Genomic DNA, 23,649 nt, shown 5'->3' with positions numbered 1-23,649 from the left:
ATATTCGATTCAAAATCGATTTTCGATTCAAAAACGATTCGCGGTTTAAAAAACGATTCTCAGTGTGTAAATGTAGTTTACTTTTCCTATGTGACTGATTGTAGTAGTCGATATACAATTTAAAAAAAAAGAAACACAACAAATTAAAGGTAGTTTGATATTAATTGTTATGAAGCAATTAGATGACCCCTTTTATCAAACTCTATTAAATACAATAGTATATTAATGATAGACAGTGCAGGTCTATAGATTATAAATGTGACTGGTGTTATAATGGTTATTATTTCTATTAGAAAGAGCAGAAGCAGGAAAAGTGTATCTCTTTCTATTTCTTTCTTGCCGATTAAAAAAAAGCTAAATCCACTCATCATTTCAGATTCAAAAGTCTGCTTGCTGTCCCAGTGACAGGGGACTTTACATTACAGCTTTGCATTTTGTAAATCTTGAGTCAGCTTGAGCTTTGCTCGGTCAGTGCAATAGATTTTAGAAAATATATGGTTAATTAATTATAATCGAAAAGAGCCCGTTTTTATCGCCATAGAAACCGTTGCCACGCTGAAACTGCACGCGAGCTTTAGCGCGGTAGCGCTCACGGCCATTCTCCGTTCGACTCGGGTTTTACACACAATATTAATCAGACTTGGGACCCAAAGTAATTTAACTATGATTGACAAGGACCCGACTGACCATTTCAAATACAAACCTGGAACCATACGGTCCGCGGGTGCTCTGTGAAGTCCTCTAATGTTAAAACTCTGCTCAAGTTCAGAAACATGAAGGATACAATGTGACACGAGCTTGTTCGCGTCGCAGTCGCATAATTCATTGAGAAACAGAGAGCACGTGAACGCACACCGAACTCATCATGTCGCACACAAAATGTCATTATTAAAGAGTGTCATCATCACAGAAAAACAAAAAAGACAAAATTTGATACCAGATATACTTGGACTGCACTTGTTAATATAATTGGGCAACGCGCCCAAGTAAAGTCAATGTGTGGGAAACACTGTGACAAGAGTGTGCAGGCGTCAGAGTGAATATGACGCAGCAACGCCATCTATGGGAATACTAAGATAAACTCATTTCAGGATAGTAACACGGCATTACAAAAAAATATGTATGAATCGATTTTCGGAATTCTATGAATCGATTCAGAATCGGCAAAGCTTGAATCGCGATTCAAATGTGAATCGATTTTTTTGCACACCCCTTGTGTCAAGGAAATAACACTGGAAAAAACTTTTGTACTTTTAAACCTTAAAGGGCTCATTGATTATGTTTAATTTTTTTTACAACAGTGTGTAATGATGCTGTTTAAGCATAAACAACATCTGCCAAGTTCAATGCTCAATGTTCAATGCAAAGGGAGATATTTCCTTTAAAGCTGCGTTTACACCAACCGCGTTTCAGACGTCAAAATCGCGTCTACCGCGCCTAGTTTGCCGCTTGAACAGTTGGAATGCATACGCGTGTCTAGAGCGAAGAAGATGCGGGGAAAAAGCAAGCCTTTGACGCGCGTCAGAGGCAAAATCGGCTTCTTGTGGGAGGGGCAAGTGCTATGCGGTTGTCTGTTTACAAGATGACTGATGTTGACTGTGCATTTATCGAGAGAGTTACCGGTTTGTATTTAGTCACCTTACTAAAGGGGGAAAATAAATCGATAAACGCCACGTGAACTAGGTTGCCCGATGTCCTCACTGACACTCTTTTTTAAGCGTTGTCCTTTTTATTCCTGTCTAGAAATAAGATCTTGTGTCGTATAGCTCCGGGTGACTGCTTACGGACAATATCAAGCGTTCCTTCAGGTTGAATGAGTGACTCTCCGCCGGGTGGGGCTGCCACCACAGCAGCAAGCAGGCTCCTGATTGGTTAACGCGTCACCAAAGTTCAAATTTTTCAACTCAGGCGTCAGCCACAAATTCGCGTCAAACGCAAATGCACAAAAAGCATCATTCGTCCGTACCTTCCGCGCCGCACCAAACGCCTCATCCGCGCTGCGAGACCTCCACACTGTAAAAAAAATCCGTAGAAATTACAATGTTATTGCAGCTGGGTTGCCGGTAATTTACCGTAGATTTAAATTTATGTTATTTACTGGCAAGAGTTTGTTCAAAGTTAAATAAATTTTAAATATTAACAAGTCTTAATCTTTACAGAATAAAACTATACAATAACAGCATCATGCAAAGCATTCTGGGAACCAGAAATCATCATCAACCTTTTTCTGTTTTTTGCTTCAGATTTTGTTTCCCAGAATGTTTTGCTTGATGCTGTTTTTTTAGTTTTACTCTGTAAAGACAAATACTTGTAAATGTTAAATGTTCATTCAACTTTGAACAAAATTTTGCCAGTAAATACCATAAATTTAAATCTACGGTAAATTACCGGCAACCCAGCTGCAATTTCTACGGATTTTTTTTACAGTGCAGACGCGTGTCAACGCATCTTCACATTGACATAACATTGAAATCACTCGCGCTTCACACCTCAATCGCTGGCGGTGTAAACGCAGCATTACAGAAATCACTTCTCAAAAACTACAAACACATGGCTGTATAGACTAGCAATGCAACGATTTCACTTTTTCCATTTCTGAACCGATTCCGATACCAGAATTCTAAGTATCGGCCAATACCTATACATGCCGATCCGATCCTGTGTATTTTCCTTTAACAATTGAAAAATACACACAAACACACACACACACACACACACACACACACACACACACACACACACACACACACACACACACACACACACACAAAATGTTAAATGTGTTTAGTGCTTTCTGTCACATCTAGTATATTAGTAATTATTAATCCAATGGCAGCGTTTATGAGAACATATAATAGGTGCATCTGATCTAATATTTTCCTGTTAAATATTGCTTTAGTGTGCAGATGGTTATTTTGGGAATTATACGCTTGACCAGACCTTTTATGCACATCCCGGGTGCCGAATTGTTGCGCCTAAATCATATACACGCTACGTTTATGGGCTTCCCGGGCGCAGAATTGGTGCACTTCAATCATCCTCTCATGGGAATCCTCGCTCCGCGATGCAAATTTCATAATCATAACTGTTAAAACACAAAGAGAATAGATGCATTGTGTGCTCAGCACAAAGTAAATTGTATCCATCCAACGGCTTATTGAGACTTTATAAAATCAAAATTTTTAAAATAGCCTAGGTATCGTGTGTGTGCGTGACGCATTTCATCTGTCCACTTCACCAATGCATTAGCCCAGTTGCGACTAAGTTACAGCTTAGCTGTAAGTGTGCGTTTAAATTTTTCTTAAAAGAAAAATCCAGATAATTTACTCACCACAATGTCATCCAAAATGTTGATGTCTTTCTTTGTTCAGTTGAGAAGAAATTATGTTTTTTGAGGAAAACATTGCAGGATTTTTCTCATTTTAATGGACTTTAATAGACACCAACACTTAACACTTAACTCAACATGTAACAGTTTTTTTCAAAGGAGTTTCAAAAGACTATAAACGATCCCAAACAAAGCATAAGGGTCTTATCTAGCAAAACGATTGTCATTTTTAACAATAAAAATAACAAATATACACTTTAAAAGCACAACTTCTCGTCTAAATCCGGTCCAGCGTGACCTAACGTAAATGCGTAGTGACGTAGGGAGGTCACGTGTTACATATATAAAACACACATTTGCGGACCATTGTAAACAATAAACTGACACAAAGACATTAATTAGTATCAGTTGACATACAACAACGTCGGAACGGTCCTCTTTCAACACACTTGTAAACACTGGGGCGGAGTTTCGGGTTCGTCCTCTGTGACCTCTTGACGTCATGACGTATTGCGTGGGGTCACGTTGGCGCATCACAACCGGATTTAAACGAGAAGTTGTGCTTTAAAAGTGTATATTAGTTATTTTAATTGTTAAAAATGACAATCGTTTTGCTAGATAAGACCCTTATGCCTCGTTTGGGATCATTTAGAGTCCTTTGAAACTCCGTTGAAAAAAACTGTTAAGTGTTGAGTTAAGTATTAAATGTTGGTGTCTATTAAAGTCCATTAAAATGAGAAAAATCCTGCAATGTTTTCCTCAAAAAACATAATTTCTCCTCGACTGAACAAAGAAAGACATCAACATTTTAGATGACATGGTGGTGAGTAAATTATCTGGATTTTTCTTTTAAGAAAATGGAATATTCCTTTAAGTGTGCATTCAACTTAACTATCTATAAGTGTGCCTTTGTTCCTTTACATGAAGCTATCAAGTGTATTAAGAAGACTTTGGATATAGTGCATAAAAATGTTTATGGTGCTTATATAATACTCACTTGTCAGAACACCCACAGTAACGCACAGTATCGGAAGTGGATCAGTCCTGTAAGTCCGATATCTGATCCAGCCAAAAAGGCCAATATCGGCCCCGATACCGATCCAGAATATCGGAGCGGTGCATAGACTACAAGTGAGTTTCTTTCCCCAAAATGTACACAAACCCGGCCCCCGGGAACATGCAACAAAGGGGGTAAGGCCATGTTGGGCTGCTTTTATGTAGAAGCAAAAGTGTCAGCAAATGACAAGTCTGTTTGGCTCTTTTAATCAGTTAGCTAAACACTAATTCATACTTATTTAAATGCCTATAAGCACTTTTAATCCCACCAGGGAACTTCGAATGTTGGTTTTTGTGTGATCTGTGTAAATTTTTCTTTGATAAAGCTTTACTGTAATGTTTACTCACATGCTCCTATGGCTACAGGCACAGTAAACATGGTTCTGTGTTTTGTTTGGCCACTGTATTAAAGCCATGGTTTGTTTTTGTAATGGGCTCACAGTTCATAAGCTCATGGGCTTATCAATGGAAAAAGATGCTCACATATGTGAACCTGCCTATGAAAACTCAGCAAGTCTTTTTATTGTTTTGTACATAAAACCATTGGACATAATGTAAAGAACATTTTGTGAAAATAAAACCTTGATATCTTTTGGTAAGGTCATGTCAAAGATTGCAATCATAATGAAAGTAATGATTTAAATCAAACTTTGATACTCCAAATCCTATAATTAGATTATGAGACGGGACCATTCTAACCAGGTGAACCTTAGATAATAGATAGAAAAAAGCAGTTAAATATTTCTCCATCTCAGCTTCTCGCCGCACAGTTCTGGTAAGCCTGAATAATGCAGACGGTGTGAAAACCATTCTGGAACATTCTAAGGGACAAATCCATCAATATTTACCCAGCAGATGCATCTGTCAACAAGAGCTGCAGCAAAAACAAAACAGGCCAAAATAATTCCTCTCTTTCCTTGGATGAGGTATACCTGTATCAGAGCGAAGCTGGTTTTGTGAGTACCGGGTTGAATGTAATGATATACATTGATGTTGCTTTAATGTCCAAACAATGTAACAAGAATGGGGAAATAATGAAACCAGCTTTGAAATTCACCATAATACTTTTTTGTACCGAGCAAAAAGCCCTTTTGATTACACATGTTGAAATTCTCGTTTCCCAAAACACCTCTAGAAAAATAAGAAGCCTTCTCCAATTCCCCAAACCTTCAATCTTGGGCAGATCTCTTCCTCTTAAATAGGACGAGAACGTGCTGAAGATAGCCTTAGAGACTCTTTCTGTGGACGAGCCGTGCAACGGTTCTCTCATTGATTTATTGCGGCGTCTCAGTTCGGTGGCAAAAAGTCTTCACCTTATCGTCCAATCAGAAGTCAGCGCAGCATATTTTAGCTATGCTGTGTGACCCCACTCTCAGCCTCGCTGTATCTTTCTCGCCCTTTTTTAAACTTCTTATCTTTGGTCCTCTCTCTCATTGTTCCTTTGTGAGTGTGTATGTGTGCGTGTGTGTCTTGGCAGCAAGCGGAGCTGCATAATCGAGTGGCGGTTGGTGACTGATGAAGGCGGCATCAAACTTGCCTCTCTGACAGTCAGATTACTTAACGGCGCAGGGGGTTGTTTAAAATGGACAGCCCCCCTGCCTCCCTGCCAAACACATGGCACACTTTGGGGACAGGTGTGGGATCATTACCGCAACGGCTGCAGTCAGTCAACAAATACAGCAAGAACATCCACAGAGTGAAATACTTTTAAGGCCAATCACCTTATCTTTCTTTCCTTTTTCTCTTAACATGCTGCCTGGCAGTTTTTCCCCTTTTCTGCAGAAAAAAAACCCGGTCCTCCTCTCAGTCAACACTTTGCAGCACGGGCTATCGGGTAATAGTGTGAGGTGGAGTCCGCAACAGTGCAAGCTCGACAAAAAGGTGTGCGAAATGACAAATGGGGCACCCTACGGACTTCACGGATGTGCGCGAGCTAATCGACTGCAGTTTTATCTATTTTCAACAGTTTGATTAATGGAGAAGAAGGTCATCTGAATAGCCTCGGTTTCTTAGTGTGGTCAGGGCCACGTTTATGAGGCACCCCATGGGCAAAAGTTCAACTAAATGCATGATTCACCTTCTCGCACAGACATGAGTTTGGCATGGTTTTAATCATGGCCATAGTTGCTGACAAGTGGAAAGCTGTACACTAACAAGTAAAGAGCAGGAGGTGCTTAAAGCATGAGAGACAAGCTTATGCAGTGGATTTTGGTTCAAGGCTGTCCCAGCAACATTTTCCCTGCCTGTATTACTCCTTAAGTTTCCAATAAGCAGGTAAGCATTGAAAACTAGAAATACACTTTGTTAACATCATGCCAGCTTATAAACTAATAATAATAATAATAATAATTATTATTATTAATAAAAATAAAAATAATAATAATACATAGTAATAAATAATAATAGTAATACTAATAATAATAATAATATTAATAAAGAGAACAATAACAATAATAATACTTATAATAATGACAATAATAATAATAATAATTATTATAATTATAATAATTAAAATAATACAGATAATAATAATAATAATAATAATAATAATAATAATAATTAGTAATAAATAATAATAATAATAATAATAATAATAAAGAGAACAATAATAATACTTACAATAATGACAATAATAATAATAATAATAATAATTATATTTATAATAATAAAGATAATAATAATAATAATAATAAAGATTACAATAACAATGCTATTAATACTAATAATACTACTAATAATAAAGATAACAATAATAATACTAACAATAATGACAGTAATAATAATAATAACAATACTATTAATAATAATAATAATAAAAAAAAACTTTAAATTCACATTAAATAAATAACTACACTGAATTTTTTTTATCTTATTTCTTCATTTTACTTTTTACTGATTCCAGTGAAAACAGCTAAACTGTCGCTAAAATAAGTAAAATTTACCTGCAATTTAAATAGTAAGATACTTAGTTTATTTTATTTTAATTAAGATTAATTTAAGATGTATTTATTTTTATTTAGACATTAAAGAATGTATGTTTATGTTAATTTTCCTACCAAAAGTTTTGTCATCTTACTTTAAGCATAAGGCTTAATAAATGTGCTGGTTAAGCTTGAATTTTTTTTTTTTTAATATTTTTTATTTTGCAAATAGATTTATCTTGTTTCAATAATGTTCTTAATGCATAATTGAAAAGCATTTCCCAGGAAAGACCAAAATATTAATTTTTGCAGTGCAATGCTTTTTAAACACACGATAGCAGAGAATAAGGGTGACCAAGAACCAGTAAAGTGCAGAACTGGAATTGAGCTGTCAGCTGAATTGCCGCATGGGTAAGTGGGCCTAACTGTGGGGCGGCATTTTTGCACTGGGGAGAACTGCTCACTTCACTATCGCGGTCACAGAAATCCTTCACGTCTCGCTTGGTCGCCTCGTACATGTCACTCAGTCCATGCCGTGCCCTACCCTACTGGGAGCAGGCTGAAGCACTGAATGTGCTGGGCTGGAAATGCCAACTCGGAGTACATTTCCAAATAGATGTGGTTGTCTTACCTTCACAGCTGACCTGAGAGAGCACTGGGGTTGCTGAATCAAATTCATATGAACAACAAACCCCAAAAGAGTATTTAAATGGAAATATTTTGCCACACACAGAGGAAAACCCCCCGACATGGTGCGCTAAAGCCCATTGTGTGCAGTGAGATAAGCTAGAGATTACAGCGGTGAGATCTGGCAGAGCCTCTGGAAGGCATCCAATGAGTGCAGAAAGGACCAGTGCTTGGCGATATCAGACCACCTTTTGGATTAAGCTCTGACTGTATCAACCTTTTCCCCCTTCTCTCCAAAAACAAATGCTCATACTGTAGCTTAAAAAAGCAAACAATAAGGAAGTACGAGAGGAGACAAGAATATGCATACATGCATGGATGACATAATGAGAGAGCACCAAACCATGCAAAATAGAGTAAAACATGAGAAGATCTTCAATTCTGCTGACCCCTGAAGGCACGTCCACCACAATAAAAGAAACAATACATGAATGCAGTGTGGGCTGGCAACTCATTGGTTTCTCATTGGTAAATTATGCCCCCCATGCCCTGTGCATGCAGACACAAATCAAGTTAATAGATAAACATAACCTCATTAGCATGTTATCAATCAAGTGTTATTCATGTACTCGCATTAGAGGGAACTCAAAAAAAAATAACACTGTCAGCAAAATTATCCGCAGAGTGTTAAGACACTTAACAGGGAGCTGTTTGGCATCCCGAAAGTGACACTTACTGAGTCTCCTGGCAGCTTCCAGGGCTTCAGAGGCGGTGTCAGCCACGAAAAATCGCTGCACAGCCACGCCACTCTCCTGCATGAGCTTCTTGCTCTGGTACTCCTGCAGGTTCAACCATCTTCTGGGAATCACCAACTAAAACACACAGACGGACACTTACGTTACATACGTAAAGTATGGCAAAAAAAGTAGAAAGTATGGCAAGGGAGACGCAGCGTCTCGTTCCCTTCTCAGGGAACAACAGTTACATACGTTTTCATGTGTCAAACACAGCTATGCAAAAAACATTTGCATACAGAAGATATAAGCATTTAAAGCAAACAATTTAGCACGTGTGCTTAAAAGGCTAGAAATTTTATGAAATTATCCGACACTACACAGGGATAATATGGATTTTTTTTTCACAGAAAACTTCTTGCATAAAATAGATTCAAGCACTTTCAATGACCTGTATTCTATGTATGTATATTTTCAAAAACTTCCCAGGGCCTTGAATTATTTCCCCCAGATTCACAAACTTTCAAGGATTTCAAAGACCCGTGGGAATCCTGTGTAAATAGCAATCAATCAATGTTAAAAATGTCCAGCCACGAATACACAATAATGTAATAATGTATCGAAAAGATTTTTTGGAAGTCATAGTAATAAAGCATATTCTGGGTCATTCATTCTTCGATTTCATTCTGAGTTTCTTAATCTAACAGCTCACAGCTGAGTTAATATTCACACGCACATTCACGCTCACGTCCTTTGATGAACATTGAAATGCGATAGTTAACAATCCATAAGACACTCATTAAATAGACAATTTCCCATTATCCACTGCAGCCGAAATTACACTAAAACTGGTTATCAGAGCAGCGCTGGCTGTTGAAGAGTGTAACGGTGCTAAATGCAGTCAAGCACCTGATTAAGTCATGGTTTTCAACAACTCTCCATGGCTTCTGCTAATTGAGCATCTAAGTGTCTCTATGGAAAATAATGAGAGAGGCCACCAAAGCTGGCAGCCTGTGAGAGAACCCACTGGTAAGTCAAAACTACAGATTGATCACACACTCGAAAATGTACACAAAAAAATCGAGAAAGCATAGACAGAAAGTTAAACTTCAAATCCGCTTGCTAACTTAATCATATCTGGTAGGAATTGGAAGATGCACTGCTCTCATTCTCCGCACAACACCTCTTCAAGCATTTTATCACTTTACTAACATAGCTAAATCACCGTGTACTTTGACTCTGCTAGGCTACACTAAACGAAATAAAATATGATTCATCATATCATTGCATTTGATGCTCATATCACATTTCTCATAACAGAAAACCTGATTCGAAAAGATTTGCTTTGTAAGTTTACTCAAAACTTTAATATCGCAGGGACAATGTACCATTTTTTGACACTGCCTCTACTGTATAATAAATGTTCTCAATATGACATCTGTCGCAGACTTCGGGTTATTGGGTGATGTGGAATAATTTTTCTTGTAATAAAAAAGTACCAAAGTTATTGGTATTACTACTGTATATTATAGTATGAAAATATGGGAATCATTCAGTACCACTGGGTGTATTAGGGTTGTATCAACTGCAGTACAATGTGTGTGTTATATGAAATAATGAGCAGAAACTAGGGGTGTAGAAAAATATTGATACATGTGTGTATCGGGATATTTTGTTTGATGATACTGTATCGATTCTCAAAAATGCTGTGTCGATTTGGGCAGTTGTTTCCTTTTCAGTTTACATCCCAACCACTAGATGGCAGTCTCTAAACCTCCAGAGTGACAGGAAGTAAAGGTTTTTATGGAGGACCCGGGTCGGATTAACACTGTGTTTAACTCTTTCACCGCCAGCGTTTTTGAAAAAAGTTGCCAGCCAGTGCCAACGTTTTTCATGATTTTCACCAAAGTTTAATGCCTTCCAGAAAATGTTCTTCTTTAAATATATAAACATACAATATACCAAATGAAAGAACAGACCCTCTGCTTTCAAAAAAAAAAAAAAACGTTTCATCCTACCTTCAGTGGTTCTTTTGTAATCAGCTTTTGAATATGGGTAGGTTTTTGCAAAAACACCACATTTAGAGCAAAAAGCAGAGATAATTCCATTTTTGTGACGGACTTTTCATAGAGATCCCATTCAGAGCGATCTTTAAAACAGACACGGACATGCAGCCGCTTGCCATAGGGCAATACTTCCGGGTTTAAAAAGTTGCGGAAGGGCGCCACCTGGTGGATAATAGCGGTATTGCGGAAAGACGGAAAATCTCGTCATTGGCGGGGAAGCGTTTTCTCTTAATTGACGAGATATCTCGTCAATGGCGGGGAAAGAGTTAAAACCCGAGTCGATCGAAGAATGACTGGCCATGATCAGAGTCAGTCAGCGCTAACGCGCTACAGCACATGAACACTCCTCTGATTTCTATGGCGACTGACAACTACCTCTTGTTTTAAAAGTCAGGATTACGTGTTACACTTTGTTTCCCCAATTTTTTTTAATGAATGAACCATATGTATCTAAAATGTTTGCTTAGAGAACGCAGAGACGGTAGCAAATAAAGCCCGATTTATAGTCGTGCTTAAACTTTACGCCATAGCTACGCCGTAGGTTATCCGTAGCCTGTGCGTAGCCAAGCCAAGCCAAGCTTCTTCTTCTTTGACGGTCGCGCTGCTACTGTGGTTACATGCTTGGATACTGCCTACCAGCGGTCTGCATGTGTGTTTGCACTTCGACGCGGACGACAATGCAAAGTATAAATGAAAACCGTCGCGGAACCTACGCCGTAGGACCTACGCACAACTATAACGAGCCCTTAAGCTATGCTAATGTCAAGCCCATTGCACTGAACAAGCAATCATTATTATAGTTCAAATGGGCAAACAATCCTTATTATGTAAAAGCTGTAGCCTACAGCCTGTAGATTTTTGAATTTGGACAAATGAGTGGATTAAGCTCATTTTTAAGAATAATATATGGATTGTTTACTGATTTAATAGCAATGTGCTGTTTAATATGTGCCGGCCTGGTCCAGTTTTTAAAAAAATAGGTGTTTGGGTATTACAGTACATTTATGGTTCTGCATGGGTCCAGGTTGGTTCTTAACTCACTCTAAAAACAAGTTCACACAACTTTAATATTTTTGGGCTAAGATTTGCATATGATGTTCTTGATGAAAGCTTTCCTAAAATGGCATCCTATTCTATTCCCAAAATAAGAAATATCCTAGTATATCGACCAGCCAGATTATTGCCGATACACAGCCTTAGCAGAAACAGCATGTATTATGTGAATTGTTAGCTTTTTAAAACAATCAACGTACTGAATTGTATGCCTCAAGTGAAAGTTGCAGGTATTAACCAAACACAAAATTTCCATTTTATTTCCTCTCTTATCAATAAAACTGTTGCCCTAAAGGCCAGAAACTACATGGCATCTGTTGAGAGTTTTCAAAGGGTCATTTCATGGCCATACTGAATAGCATTCGCTGAATATTGTTATTTCTAAGGAGTGGATGTAGTTGCATTTAGAATGGGTAACAGGCCACTGTTAGACAAGCAAAATTACTTTTAAAGAGCTCAGGAACAAAATTGTTGTGCAGAGACAAATAAATCCAAGTACACACATTTCAGTTCTGTTGTATTGAAAAGTATCAACATTTTTTGCATGGCATGTGACAAAAAAAAATGTGTATTAACAGATCCCAGTGCCACATTTAATAACATACCAAAAGCTTTATTTAGACTTTATTGGAGACAGGGGTTTTTGTTTGACTATGTAGGTCATACTGAGCTTTACCATTTAGTGCTTTTTATTAATTTATATTTCGAAATAAGTTCTGTTTTTTTCTAAAAAGATCAGATTTTTTGTAAATAAATCAGCAATGATGTATACTTAAAACAAAAAAAATAATAAAAAGGGGGAATAGAGAGTGAGAAAGACAATACTAGTTGGGTAGGTCTTTTCTTAAACCAGACGAAAGACATGAAAAGTAATATTGTATGAAATATGAAAGTAAGGCTTCAGTTGTCTGTTGCACAATAACAGTGCAGTAGAGCTCTGTTCACACTGCACATAAATCTAATTTATTTTTAAATCTGATCTTTGTGATTGACTGCTCACACTGTCATTTTGAGGTAATGAAATCGGATCCGTCTGTTCAGACAGAGTTGACAACTTTCTGTAGATCTACAACAGTTGCCATAGCAATGAGCATCAGCATGAGATGAGATTAACCTTTGGTGTGGAAAAAGAGGATGCAAAAGTAGACATTTGGCCCTGCTCATGTCTATCATAGCGGCCATGGTGCTGAACTTGCAACTGAGAAAACATAAATGTGTATACATTCATACAGTGGTTATGTAGGTCAACTGCCGGAGTTAATTTGTTAAGTTAAAATAAAATAAAAATATTGATTTGACAAAAATGCTGCAATTGTTTTAACAGTGTACTGGGGTCGGAAAGCGACGTGAACAACTAGAAAAATAACACTTGATGATAATGAAACTTTTATTTTGACATCTCATGGACGCATGTGACTGTTGCAGAGTGCTCATGCAAGGCTGGCGGAGTTATACACTGTTAGTCATTATGTGACAAATTGATGATTTTATCAAAACACCAACTACACGGACTCATTTTACAATCCCACTAGCATGTTATTTTAGACAAAATAAAATATTTTAATTCGCGTGAGGAAGCTGGCGTTTTTACGCACACTTTGATGTCATTGGCTATATGCCACTGCAGTAAAGGCTTATTGCACTATTACTGTTAATGATAATTTATTGATTGATCGTTAATTTAAACGATCATCGAAATATGGGAAATTGCATAAATTGACATCCCTAGTTCACACCACTGCCAGTGAAAGCGTCAAAGTGGCCGAAAGTCATTCATTTTCAATTTGGGGCCGACGGGAGCTCTGTCGTGTCTTGGATGGTGTGAGCGTCAAGGAATGTGAAATTAGCTCAACTTTATGGTAATGAGCTATGATGCGGTTCAGCAGCAACAAATCGGAAGGCGGAAACCAATAAAAGTCCTTTGCGGCTTGCCATATGAAAGGGTTGCATTCAATCATCAAAGCGTCCACTAAACTTTTATATAGCGTTGTTGGCAGGGCAGCCAGAACGTTTTTTGATACAGCGGTGTGAACATATAGTACAGTTTGTGTGCAAAGGTGTCTTTCTATCTATCTATCTATCTATCTATCTATCTATCTATCTATCTATCTATCTATCTATAAATGCTTCATACCACTTACTACCAATTTTAAACAAAGAAAATAAAAAGAATGATGTAAAAGTGTTTTTTGAGAATTTATCTGAGTAAATTCCAACTTAATCCCCTTATGCTAATCTGATTTACAGTCATGTGTCAATCAAACAGAAGTGAAAAAAACCTGTGACACCAGACACCAGATGTCAGGTCTGTGAACAGCTAAATCTGGAGTCTAATGACAGAATGATTTAAATGATCAACACTAAAGCCTGCATCCGAGGCATTAATATTGTTAGGCGTTGATGTTTTTTAACACTTATATTTTGAAGTTTCTGTATGTCAGGTGTCATCAGCGTTCGCATTGCCATCCCGCTTGATTAACTGGACCGCAGAAGTGCTGAAAGAGCACCATGGCAACCTCTTTGCAAATGTTAGCAGAAATTGTTTTCTTTCCCCTATCTTGCTAAATTTAGCAGTAACCCACTGTGTGGTTTTACAGGTTATTAGTTCAATCAAGGGCAAAGACAGGTTGAGGTTGGGCTGGAGCGCGAGGCAGGGGGATCTGTGCTTCGGGTGGGTGAGGTTGGGGGAGGTGGGTGGGCGGTTTGGGTTGTGGCAGGTGTCTGATCTCCCCTGAGACTCTGCCTCAACAGTAATTATCATCATCAGCACTCTGGAGAGACACAGCCAGTTAAATACAAACACACAAACACGGGCAGTCACAAAGATGCATACTTAAAGACTATAAACAGAGACATTTAGGTCTGATGGGGTAAATGCACATGGATGCAAAAAAACACACAGATGGGGTGATATTTAAAGTCCCCATGTAATAAAAGTGTAATCAGTTTTGTCTTTAAGTATAAATAAGTTGGCCTATAATCTAGTGAACTACATTTTGAATTATAAGCATTCAAAAATTGCTGTGAGGTAAACGAAACGCTTTTAGCTATTTTAAAAGGGGAGGAGCCGCCCGCCACGTCCCACCCTAACTTCCTGTTTTAGTGGAAATTACATCAAATAAAGCTGCACTTGTATGGCACTACAGTCATTATGTAAAAAAACTGCATAAAAATTGCAATCTGAACTAATGAAGGACTAATAATGATTAATGAAGTTCTCTATAGTCCAGTGAAGTTAAAAGTACTCTGGTGTAACTGATTTATTATATGACAAGCAAAATGCTTTCATTTCACTTCAACTCTGTTTAAGTGAATCAGCAACTAAAATCTAGATTAAATATGAGTTAGGGCAAAACAAAAAAGCATAGACATCAGCATAAAACCAATTTTCTTAACTTTCTCCATGAACAGTCAAGTCAATATTCTCAAATTCAAGGAATAAAACACATCTCCTAGTCACCGTGGCTTTTGGTGAGAGATTCGCTTACGGCAAGCTTAAAGCAAAACCCGTGACATTATGCAATGATTGTTAAATGTCAAAGAATGACACTTCAAGGCACAAAAACTGTAATTCTCCATTTCCTCTGCAGAGTCTTTCTGTGTAAAATCTGTTCAATGCTCACAACAGTCCTAACAATTTAATCATTCAACAAATCAACTGTGGCATTGTAGATTTAAGCTATAATAGCCTTAGGAACATGGTAATTACTTTACTGTCTCACGTAAGTCATTAACACTATCACAAAAGCAGCTTTACAGAAAACTGATCCTTAATGTCTTAACGCCCCTAGTGAGCAAACAAAGGGCAACTGAAGCAAAAAAATCAATAAGATATTAAAATAGTTTAGAACTGCGTTCTGCTCTATACGTCTACAGTTCCTGTTTTTGTGCCTTTGACCAAATGTTTTAACGAAAATAACACTGTAACAAATCACAAAATTGAGAATAAAATTTTATTTTGGAAACTTTAAATATAAAGTTGTTATTATTGGTGACAAAATCAATGTGTTTTAATGAAATCACCAGATATAGTTTTCATACGCTTTACCGATGTCACTGTATTATCTGTGTTCGTCTTTTATGTTTTCAGCCTTTCTTGCCAGGGTTTCCCAAAGCACTTTTCAGTTCGGGCGGCCCGCCTAAGCTGGGAAACCCTACCGCATTAACTAGGTCGTTCAAAAAAAAATTTGCTGCAAAAAAGGCCGTCAAGTGCATCTCGGAGAATAGCGTGGACGCTCTTCACACCGCGTGCGGGCACGCGTGCCACACGGCCGAAATGAGAAAGATGTGGTCCGGACCTTCACTATCTGGAGGATAACTAGCCAGTTGATAAAACATCTCGAAGAATAGCGCGGACGGGCTTCACACCAAGGGCTTGCACGCACAACACACAGCCGAAATGAGATAAGACGTGGTCCGTCATGTCTGGAGGATAGCCAGTTGATAAAACACGTGTCCGTGAGAACAGTAAGTGGACTTATGTTTTAGGTTTATTTAAGCCTGTTATTGTATTAGTCCATAGTTCTTGGAAATTTAAAGTAAGTTAGCTGGTGATTTTGTTGTTTGAGCAACCTGCTAGCTAGGTTTCACGTGCCTGTTGATTATATATAATTGTTAAGCGCTCTGCTCACTTTATTTATGTGCATTATTTACATGCTACAGTAGTTACACTCCTTTAAGATAATGTAATTAATAGTGGGAAATAATCAGTTTTTAAATTTTTTGTGCTGTCTATCATTGTTCGCCAGATGTTCTACAACATCTGCTTTAGTTTGTGTTTATTAACACTTTAGTTTCACTTCATCACGCAGCTATTCCCGTTAGAGGTAAAAACATTTAATTTATTAATAATCTAGTATGTGTTCATTTTCCGTCATAGTTTCTTCAAAGTTAAGTTTTATTTGAGTCTTTTAAATAAAAATATTTTAATTTTCATCATAACACGTACGCCCCGCCCTGCGCCCAACCCTACCACCTTTACTAACAAATTTTCTGCGGGAAACCCTGCTACCAAACATTTTTATATTTAAAATATATATATATATATATATATATTGAGGTACACAAACTAAGGAACTTTGACTAGTGGTTGTTATTTTCGAGCATTACACTTTTACTAATAAGAATCTTTTAAATGTATTTTAATTCATGCATTATTAAATGCACAATGCAAAAGTTTGCCAATAGCCTCAATAAATGGAATTGCAAACTGAGACCATGCCAGTCTCCACATATGGCACAGCAAGCACTCCCATATGTCCACCACAGCAAATATTTATGTATTACGGCCTTTACTTTTGTGAAATTATACTGGGGAAAAGATTTTTCAGGTCAGCAACTAGGTCAACAAACAAAAGATAGATTACACTTTCAAAGCCAAAAAGCACAAAAGGAGAACGATAACTATAACTGAAAGATCCCGAGGCTATGTCAGTGAGGGGGTCGAAAGCACTATCCATTCAAAACGCCGTCTATTAGTAATAATAATAGTAGTAAATATACACATTCATTTTCAGCTGAGGCACTTAAAAGAAACACTGTAACACAACAATTGCATAAACAGACAAAGAGTTATTGAAACAGGTTGTGTGCTTGCTACTGAAAACATCCAATACATTTTCACTAATAAATCTGAATAAGAACATTCAAAACAAACTCAGGTTTTACACATGTTAAGCATGGACACTTACAACCTAAAAAATAGGCCATTAAATAACAATTCCTCATTAAAATATGAAAAATGTTAAACAAGATATCACAAGATAAAGCAGATGTACATTTACCCACGGTTAGAAAAGCAAAGTTCTTGACTAAGCCAGCAATCCTAAAGTGACCTTATTCGGTGACCTAAACAGAAACATTTGGTTTTCTTTAAAGTTTGTATCCTTTATTATCATTGAAAGAAATAGCATCTCTGGATCCTTTGGGAAGCCAGATGTCTCTTAAGGACGTGGTGGCCCACAGCAGATCTTGACTTATCGCTTGTCCTCACACAAAGGTGGGAGGACAGAGGAAAGCTGTGGCAGCAGTTGCATCAAATTCTGCAGGCCAGCAGATGCTCCGCAAGGCCCCTACAACAACTTTGGAAAGTCGGGCACAAAGTTTAGATTTCAGGGCCTTTGTCTTTCTTATCAGGACTCATTAAATAAAGTGCATTGTGCTGATTTGTTAAGTAAAGATGGTATTGAGGATTTATCTCTCTGTGCATATATACGCATACACCGTATCTGTCTTTTGCATAAAGATTAAAGAGCTGCAAATCTTTATAATTACTGGAGCAATACAATATTGCAAAGAAAGACCATTTTTGTCCAATTCAAATGGATAGAATACACGCCACTTCAGAGGTAAGGCTTACAAACCAAGTGTGTCAACTCTATAGTACTGGAGAGGGCCTGCAGCTTTTGAATGTAATAGACTCCTGGCTCAGTCATTATACTTATAACCCTATTCAGATACCAGACCTGCTTCTCATTAACTTTGACAGATAGTAAAAACAGCATGTTGAAATGAATAGCGTTCGGAGGCCGTGTGTACAAAATGATGTAGAGAGGAGAGGAAACAAGTAAACACTGAGCCAAATTATTTCTGCTCGAGTTTTATATACTCTCATCTAAAGGAAAAAATGATGCACTGGTTGAAACAGTATGGGTAAACAAATTTAACAACTCTGTCGCGTGAAATTTTTGAGTCAAATAAACTACTGGAAACAATGTAGGACAGTGTGGATTAGTTTGCTGGATCATGTGAATAAGGCTATGATGTCATTAGCAAATACTGTATACATTTTCCCTGTCCGCATTTAAAAAAAAAAATAAGAAAGCACATATGAGTCAATGGAAATGATGTTTAGCCCCTCGGTCTGCTTTGACATTCTCATGACTTGCATGCACATTTGCCTTATCAGCAGGACAGGAGTAGACAACATGAATCAATACAGGATTGATTTTTAAAAGAGTTCATGTGGACAAAAACAAAATTAAATTAAGAAACACAACTGCTTCTCTCACTTGGCAATATTGGTTTTAAATTTGCATATTCATTAAGGGATATTTACAAATCTGTACTGACCAATCCAATTCTGCAGGGAGAGGAAGAGAAGCTTAATGAAAGAGAACCAGAGCTTCTTGAGATCTTATAAAGATCACTGCTCTTCCAAAGTGAACACTTCAGAGTGGATATCAAAAAAATGAATACAGAAATAATTTTTCATGCCATATTTATTATAATATCCTTTTGCATGTATTACTTTTTTGCCATATATCAACCCTCCCTTTAACAGACTGGGACATATAAATAAAAGAAATAAAATGCGTATTATGTGCTAATTCTTTACCTCATTTATAAGTATCCATTGCTTGACAAACACCATTTAACAAACCAGTTGTCTCCAATGGTTCAAATCCTAATTCCCAGTCCCAGTTCTGCCCTAAACCCTTTGAAATTACTATTCCTAATTATCATCTCCAAATGGCCACACATTTAATTAACTTGCAGGACATTATGATTTAAGAAATTAACAAATGTTTCCATTGCTGATTGTAACTGCTCTTTTCAGAAATGATACCTGCTATCGGCCCCTTAAAGGCAGGGTCCATGATTGCTGAAAGCCAATGTTGATATTTGAAATCACGTAAACAAACACGCCCCTACCCCAATAGAATCTGGACCTTCTTTTGATAGACCGGCCCCACACATACGAAACACCAAGGCAACAATGTTGGTTAATAGACACGCCCCTTACTGCTGATTAGCTACAAGTGTGTTTTGGTAGTCGGCCCGACCCCCTTTTTCAAAGTGTTTTTCAGAAATTGTGCACTCCGCCTTTAAGTATACCATGCTGCTAGTAAAGTGTTGATGTTACTTGCAAGGGAATCTAAGGGGCTGTTTACACAACAAAGTTTTCAACCAAAAACATAAAACTTTTAATGCGTCTTGGCATTTTTCGGGTCATTAACATTAGGGATGTTAACCGATGACCGTTTGACCGATGGTTGACCGTATCAACATTAACCGGTCAAAGTTGTCGGTTGTCGGTTAAAAAAAGGATCTGTAAATTAGGCTATTATAGACAGTGGACTAAACGCTACTACAGTTAGTCATCTCTTGCTTTCCAAGATCTTTTTGTGTGAAGTGAACAAATCCCTCACACTCAGTTTTTCATAACTGGTCTGTTTGTACTTTATAAACCAATAAAAAAACATTTGGCACGAGGTCACTGCGTTTGGTTTCCCATGCTCACAAGGTTTGCGAAAAGTAAATGCTACAGGCTATTTTTTGAAAAATTCCTTTATTCGAATAGTAAATAAAATACAGCAATACAATTATTAAAATTAAAGTCTCTCCTGGTTGTGTTCCAAATTATTAACATTTGTCTTTTAGGCTAACAGTAAAGTGCAGAGTAAGTTTTGTTTCTGTAAATCCTCAGCCATGATTTTTACCACTTTATTAAGTTTTGCTTTGTAGAAAGCATTTATTTAAAGTGAATTTTGTTTTGTATAAATTGTATCTTAATTTTAATAAATGTTTCATCAACCAAATGCATGTATTTAAATAAAAAGCAAATATAGCAGAGTATATAATTACCGGTCCGTGCATGAAGGCGCCGGCACGGCGCGTTCACTTGCATTGCATTGTTAATTAGAACGCACCTCATCATAAATAAATAAAACTCAGCGTAGGCCTATATGCCTCATACATTAGCATTAAATATCTTTGCTGCATTTGTTCTAGAACAAACACAGTGCGAGACCTGCTTTGGCCGGTGCGTCTTTTACACAATTTGAAGGTGCCCGTTTAATCCATTGGTTTTATCGTGTTGCAGTCTATTAGGCAACATTCCGCATAAGATGGGTTTAGATTTGGAAATACATTACATCTATATTTCAGTGGTAACAGAAAAGGTGATGATGATCATCCTATGTCTTTATTATTACTACCCCAAGCGCAGTCTCTTCTGAGCTGTCATTTTCTTAAATGAGCCGCGGCAATTTTCAAATGAGCTTCACAAACGCCTTTATTTTCAAGTTCAACGCGACCACCTAGTACCTAAACTATTTCGAAACTAAGCACGGCGCCGCGTTTGCGGGACTTATGTTTCGCGCTGTAGGGGATTTAAAAAGTGTTGTGAGGTCTGTGTGTGTGTGAGCCGGAGGCAGAGCGCAGAGAGATGCCAGTTGCGAAACGGCAGGCGCGGCTCGAAATGGCGGTTATTTTAAATAGCATAGCATATTTTAAACTAATAGGCCTATCGGTTAACCGGTTTCAACCGGCTAATGAGGCTCGGTGGCCGGTCAAGAAATTTTTTCGTTTTCGCCATCCCTAATTAACATGCAAACTAGAAAAGTGGGTTCAACGTGCACTTTTTTAAAAACAATGCTGTTATCGTTTACATGTAAACAACAAAAATGCAAATTTGTGAATGCAGACATGAGTATTACATGTTGAGGCCCAATCCCATTTCTCTGTCTTACCCCTTACCCCTACCCCTTAGTTTTGCACATTTACTTAACGTGAATGTCCAGGAGTCCAGGAGTTTATTAACATGTGTCCAAGAAAGTTGGTTCAAACTTCATATTCCACAGTCATTTTTAAGTAATAACCAACCTCATCGTCCATCTAAACAAAATTGCTAAGTGCTTTGAAAGAAGTATTAACATCAAAGCAAAGCTGTGTAGTACTCAGAGTCAGTTGCATAGTACAGAACATTTTATAGTGTTTAGGGTAAACTGCGCTATTTCTTAACTACTAGGGGACATAAATCCGGCATCTAAAAAAGTGACAGTACTGAACCATGATAATCTAAATACTTTACAATTTCAGCCATGTGTATTAAAGCTAAACTCAATAGAGTCTATATTGCCCTCTTGTTAGGCTGCATCCTTCACTACCCTTGGGTTTCTTCACATATGACCTTAAGTATCATGAAATCATTTTGTGAGGGTTTTTTGGTTCACCAAACACATTTCAGATTAAATGAAAGAAAATAGCATGTGCTTAAAGTGACACCCTTGTGATGGTACATCGACTTAAAATAGGTTGAATGACATGTCCACCATAGCCTGACTGGGTCTGTATCACTTTTACTCATACGTTTAAACTTGGGGTTTCGGGAGGTAACCCGAGCACAAAACAAAAAACTACACAAATCTGCTTTACGGCATACGTCACTTTCTCCACTTCCTCAAATTCGGACGTGAGAGCGCAGCGTAACTATTTATTTTCCTGATGTTTTTGTCATGGCTGAAGCAGCAACTAAGAAAAAGAAACCCAAGGTTTTGTTGGAGGAGACCAGAAAGAGAAAACGGGAGAGTGACAGAATAAAAAGAAGGATGAGGATCAATTATATCGGGCCAGCGTTCATTTGCTAGCGTGAACTAAAGAAGGAGAAGGGGTTTCTGACCGATGCTGACTTTGCCCTCATGCTTTTGTACTAGTCAGTAATGTTATAATGTTTGCATAAATATAAGTCCTGTCTGGCGCCCGAACACTCTTTTTTTTAAGCAAATTTTACTGGAATCTACTTGAAGAGTTTAGAGAGATGCTTATATCACGTGACATTGTGGTGCCGTGGTGCATTGTGGACTTACGACATGGGCGATCCGTGTTCGATTCCCCTTTAAGGCAATTTTTTTAATATAAACTTTAACCAAGCGATCACCGTTACAACTGGTTTGTAAACGTGAACTACACGATTTTTTATAAAACCCATGAAATTATATTATATGACACATGACATGCTGGAAGGCACACTTTGTGCCCTAAAGAGTTGTCTTCTTTTCATTTGCGACATTGCTGCGGCGCTTGTGGCCTCTAGGGGCGCTAGATGTGAAAATACATGTCTAGCACCCCCTAGAGGCCAAAAAGTTCCATGGTGTGCCTTTAATAGAACAAATAAGAAATTATTTTAAAATGGGACATCAATATTCAAACTGTTCATCACGATGTTGCAAAATGAAGCAATTGTTATCAGCTTGTGCAGAAGAAATGTTTAAATGAGTCAATTGTGACCTTTGAGAGCTCTTTGATTTTGTTTTAAGGCTGTTTTTAGCGTCTGTCATCTATTTGACAAGGTAAGGTGAGCGCTGGATGAGCGACAGCCTTTGACAAATTGACAAGAGACCTCCATTAGGCCATGATGTGTGCATGAATGTCAGCAGAGCATGCTGTAAGATTTGAATGGCAAAGATTTGCATCACGAGATACACTTTCAGCTAAATCTCCTGAAGACAGTCATAGGCAGAGGGCAAGTCGTTAACGATGTGAATTAAATTTTATTTAATTGCAATTTAATAAGGATTCATGTAGGGCTATTCAAGGAGAGAGGGTTAAATAGGGCAAAATGATGAAAAATGGAATTGATCAAATATGATAATACAGGGTTTTTCCCGCATAGAGATTTTGGACACTTCCACCTTGTCCAAATTTCATGCCACCTCTTGACGGTTTCTCTGTCATGTGTCTTCACAAAAAACACTAACAATCCCTGCACTCAGTGGATAATCATTTGTAAGTGCAGTTGCGGCCTTACGTCACTGTGGTGGCGCTGTTTTGTTGTCAGCACAGTGAGGCGCGGACAAAACTTTACAAAATGTTTATGAAGTAAACTCCTGAGCTAAATTAGGTGCTATTTTGGCCCTGTCCCAAATGGCACAATCCAGACTTGTGGACTTCCTCACAGTCCACACTTTGATGACACCATGTAGTGCAGACATTAGGGATTCTTGACGAGAGTCTACGAGGGCGCACCGGAGTCTTATTTTGGGACAAAATCGAGCGTCACGCCGGGAATAGGAAAAGAAGTGGTGTGACCTCCTCCTCCGTCGTCTGTTTGCTCTTTCGCAAGAACTTCTGGGTTGGTAAAG

General features: G+C 37.8%; 1 protein-coding gene across 1 annotated transcript in view; it reads right to left on the bottom strand.

Moving 5' to 3' along the window:
- suclg2 (succinate-CoA ligase GDP-forming subunit beta) overlaps positions 1-23,649 on the bottom strand; it is a 118,860-nt gene that overhangs the window by 88,996 nt on the left and 6,215 nt on the right. Inside the window, exon 2 of the mRNA XM_065241536.2 lies at positions 8,669-8,804. Within this exon, the coding sequence (XP_065097608.1) occupies positions 8,669-8,804 (136 nt within the window). The remainder of the gene's footprint in view (positions 1-8,668; positions 8,805-23,649) is intronic.

Source organism: Paramisgurnus dabryanus, chromosome 14 (genome assembly GCF_030506205.2).
Source record: "Paramisgurnus dabryanus chromosome 14, PD_genome_1.1, whole genome shotgun sequence".
Classification (NCBI taxonomy): domain Eukaryota; kingdom Metazoa; phylum Chordata; class Actinopteri; order Cypriniformes; family Cobitidae; genus Paramisgurnus; species Paramisgurnus dabryanus.
This window is presented reverse-complemented; position numbering and strand designations above follow the sequence as displayed.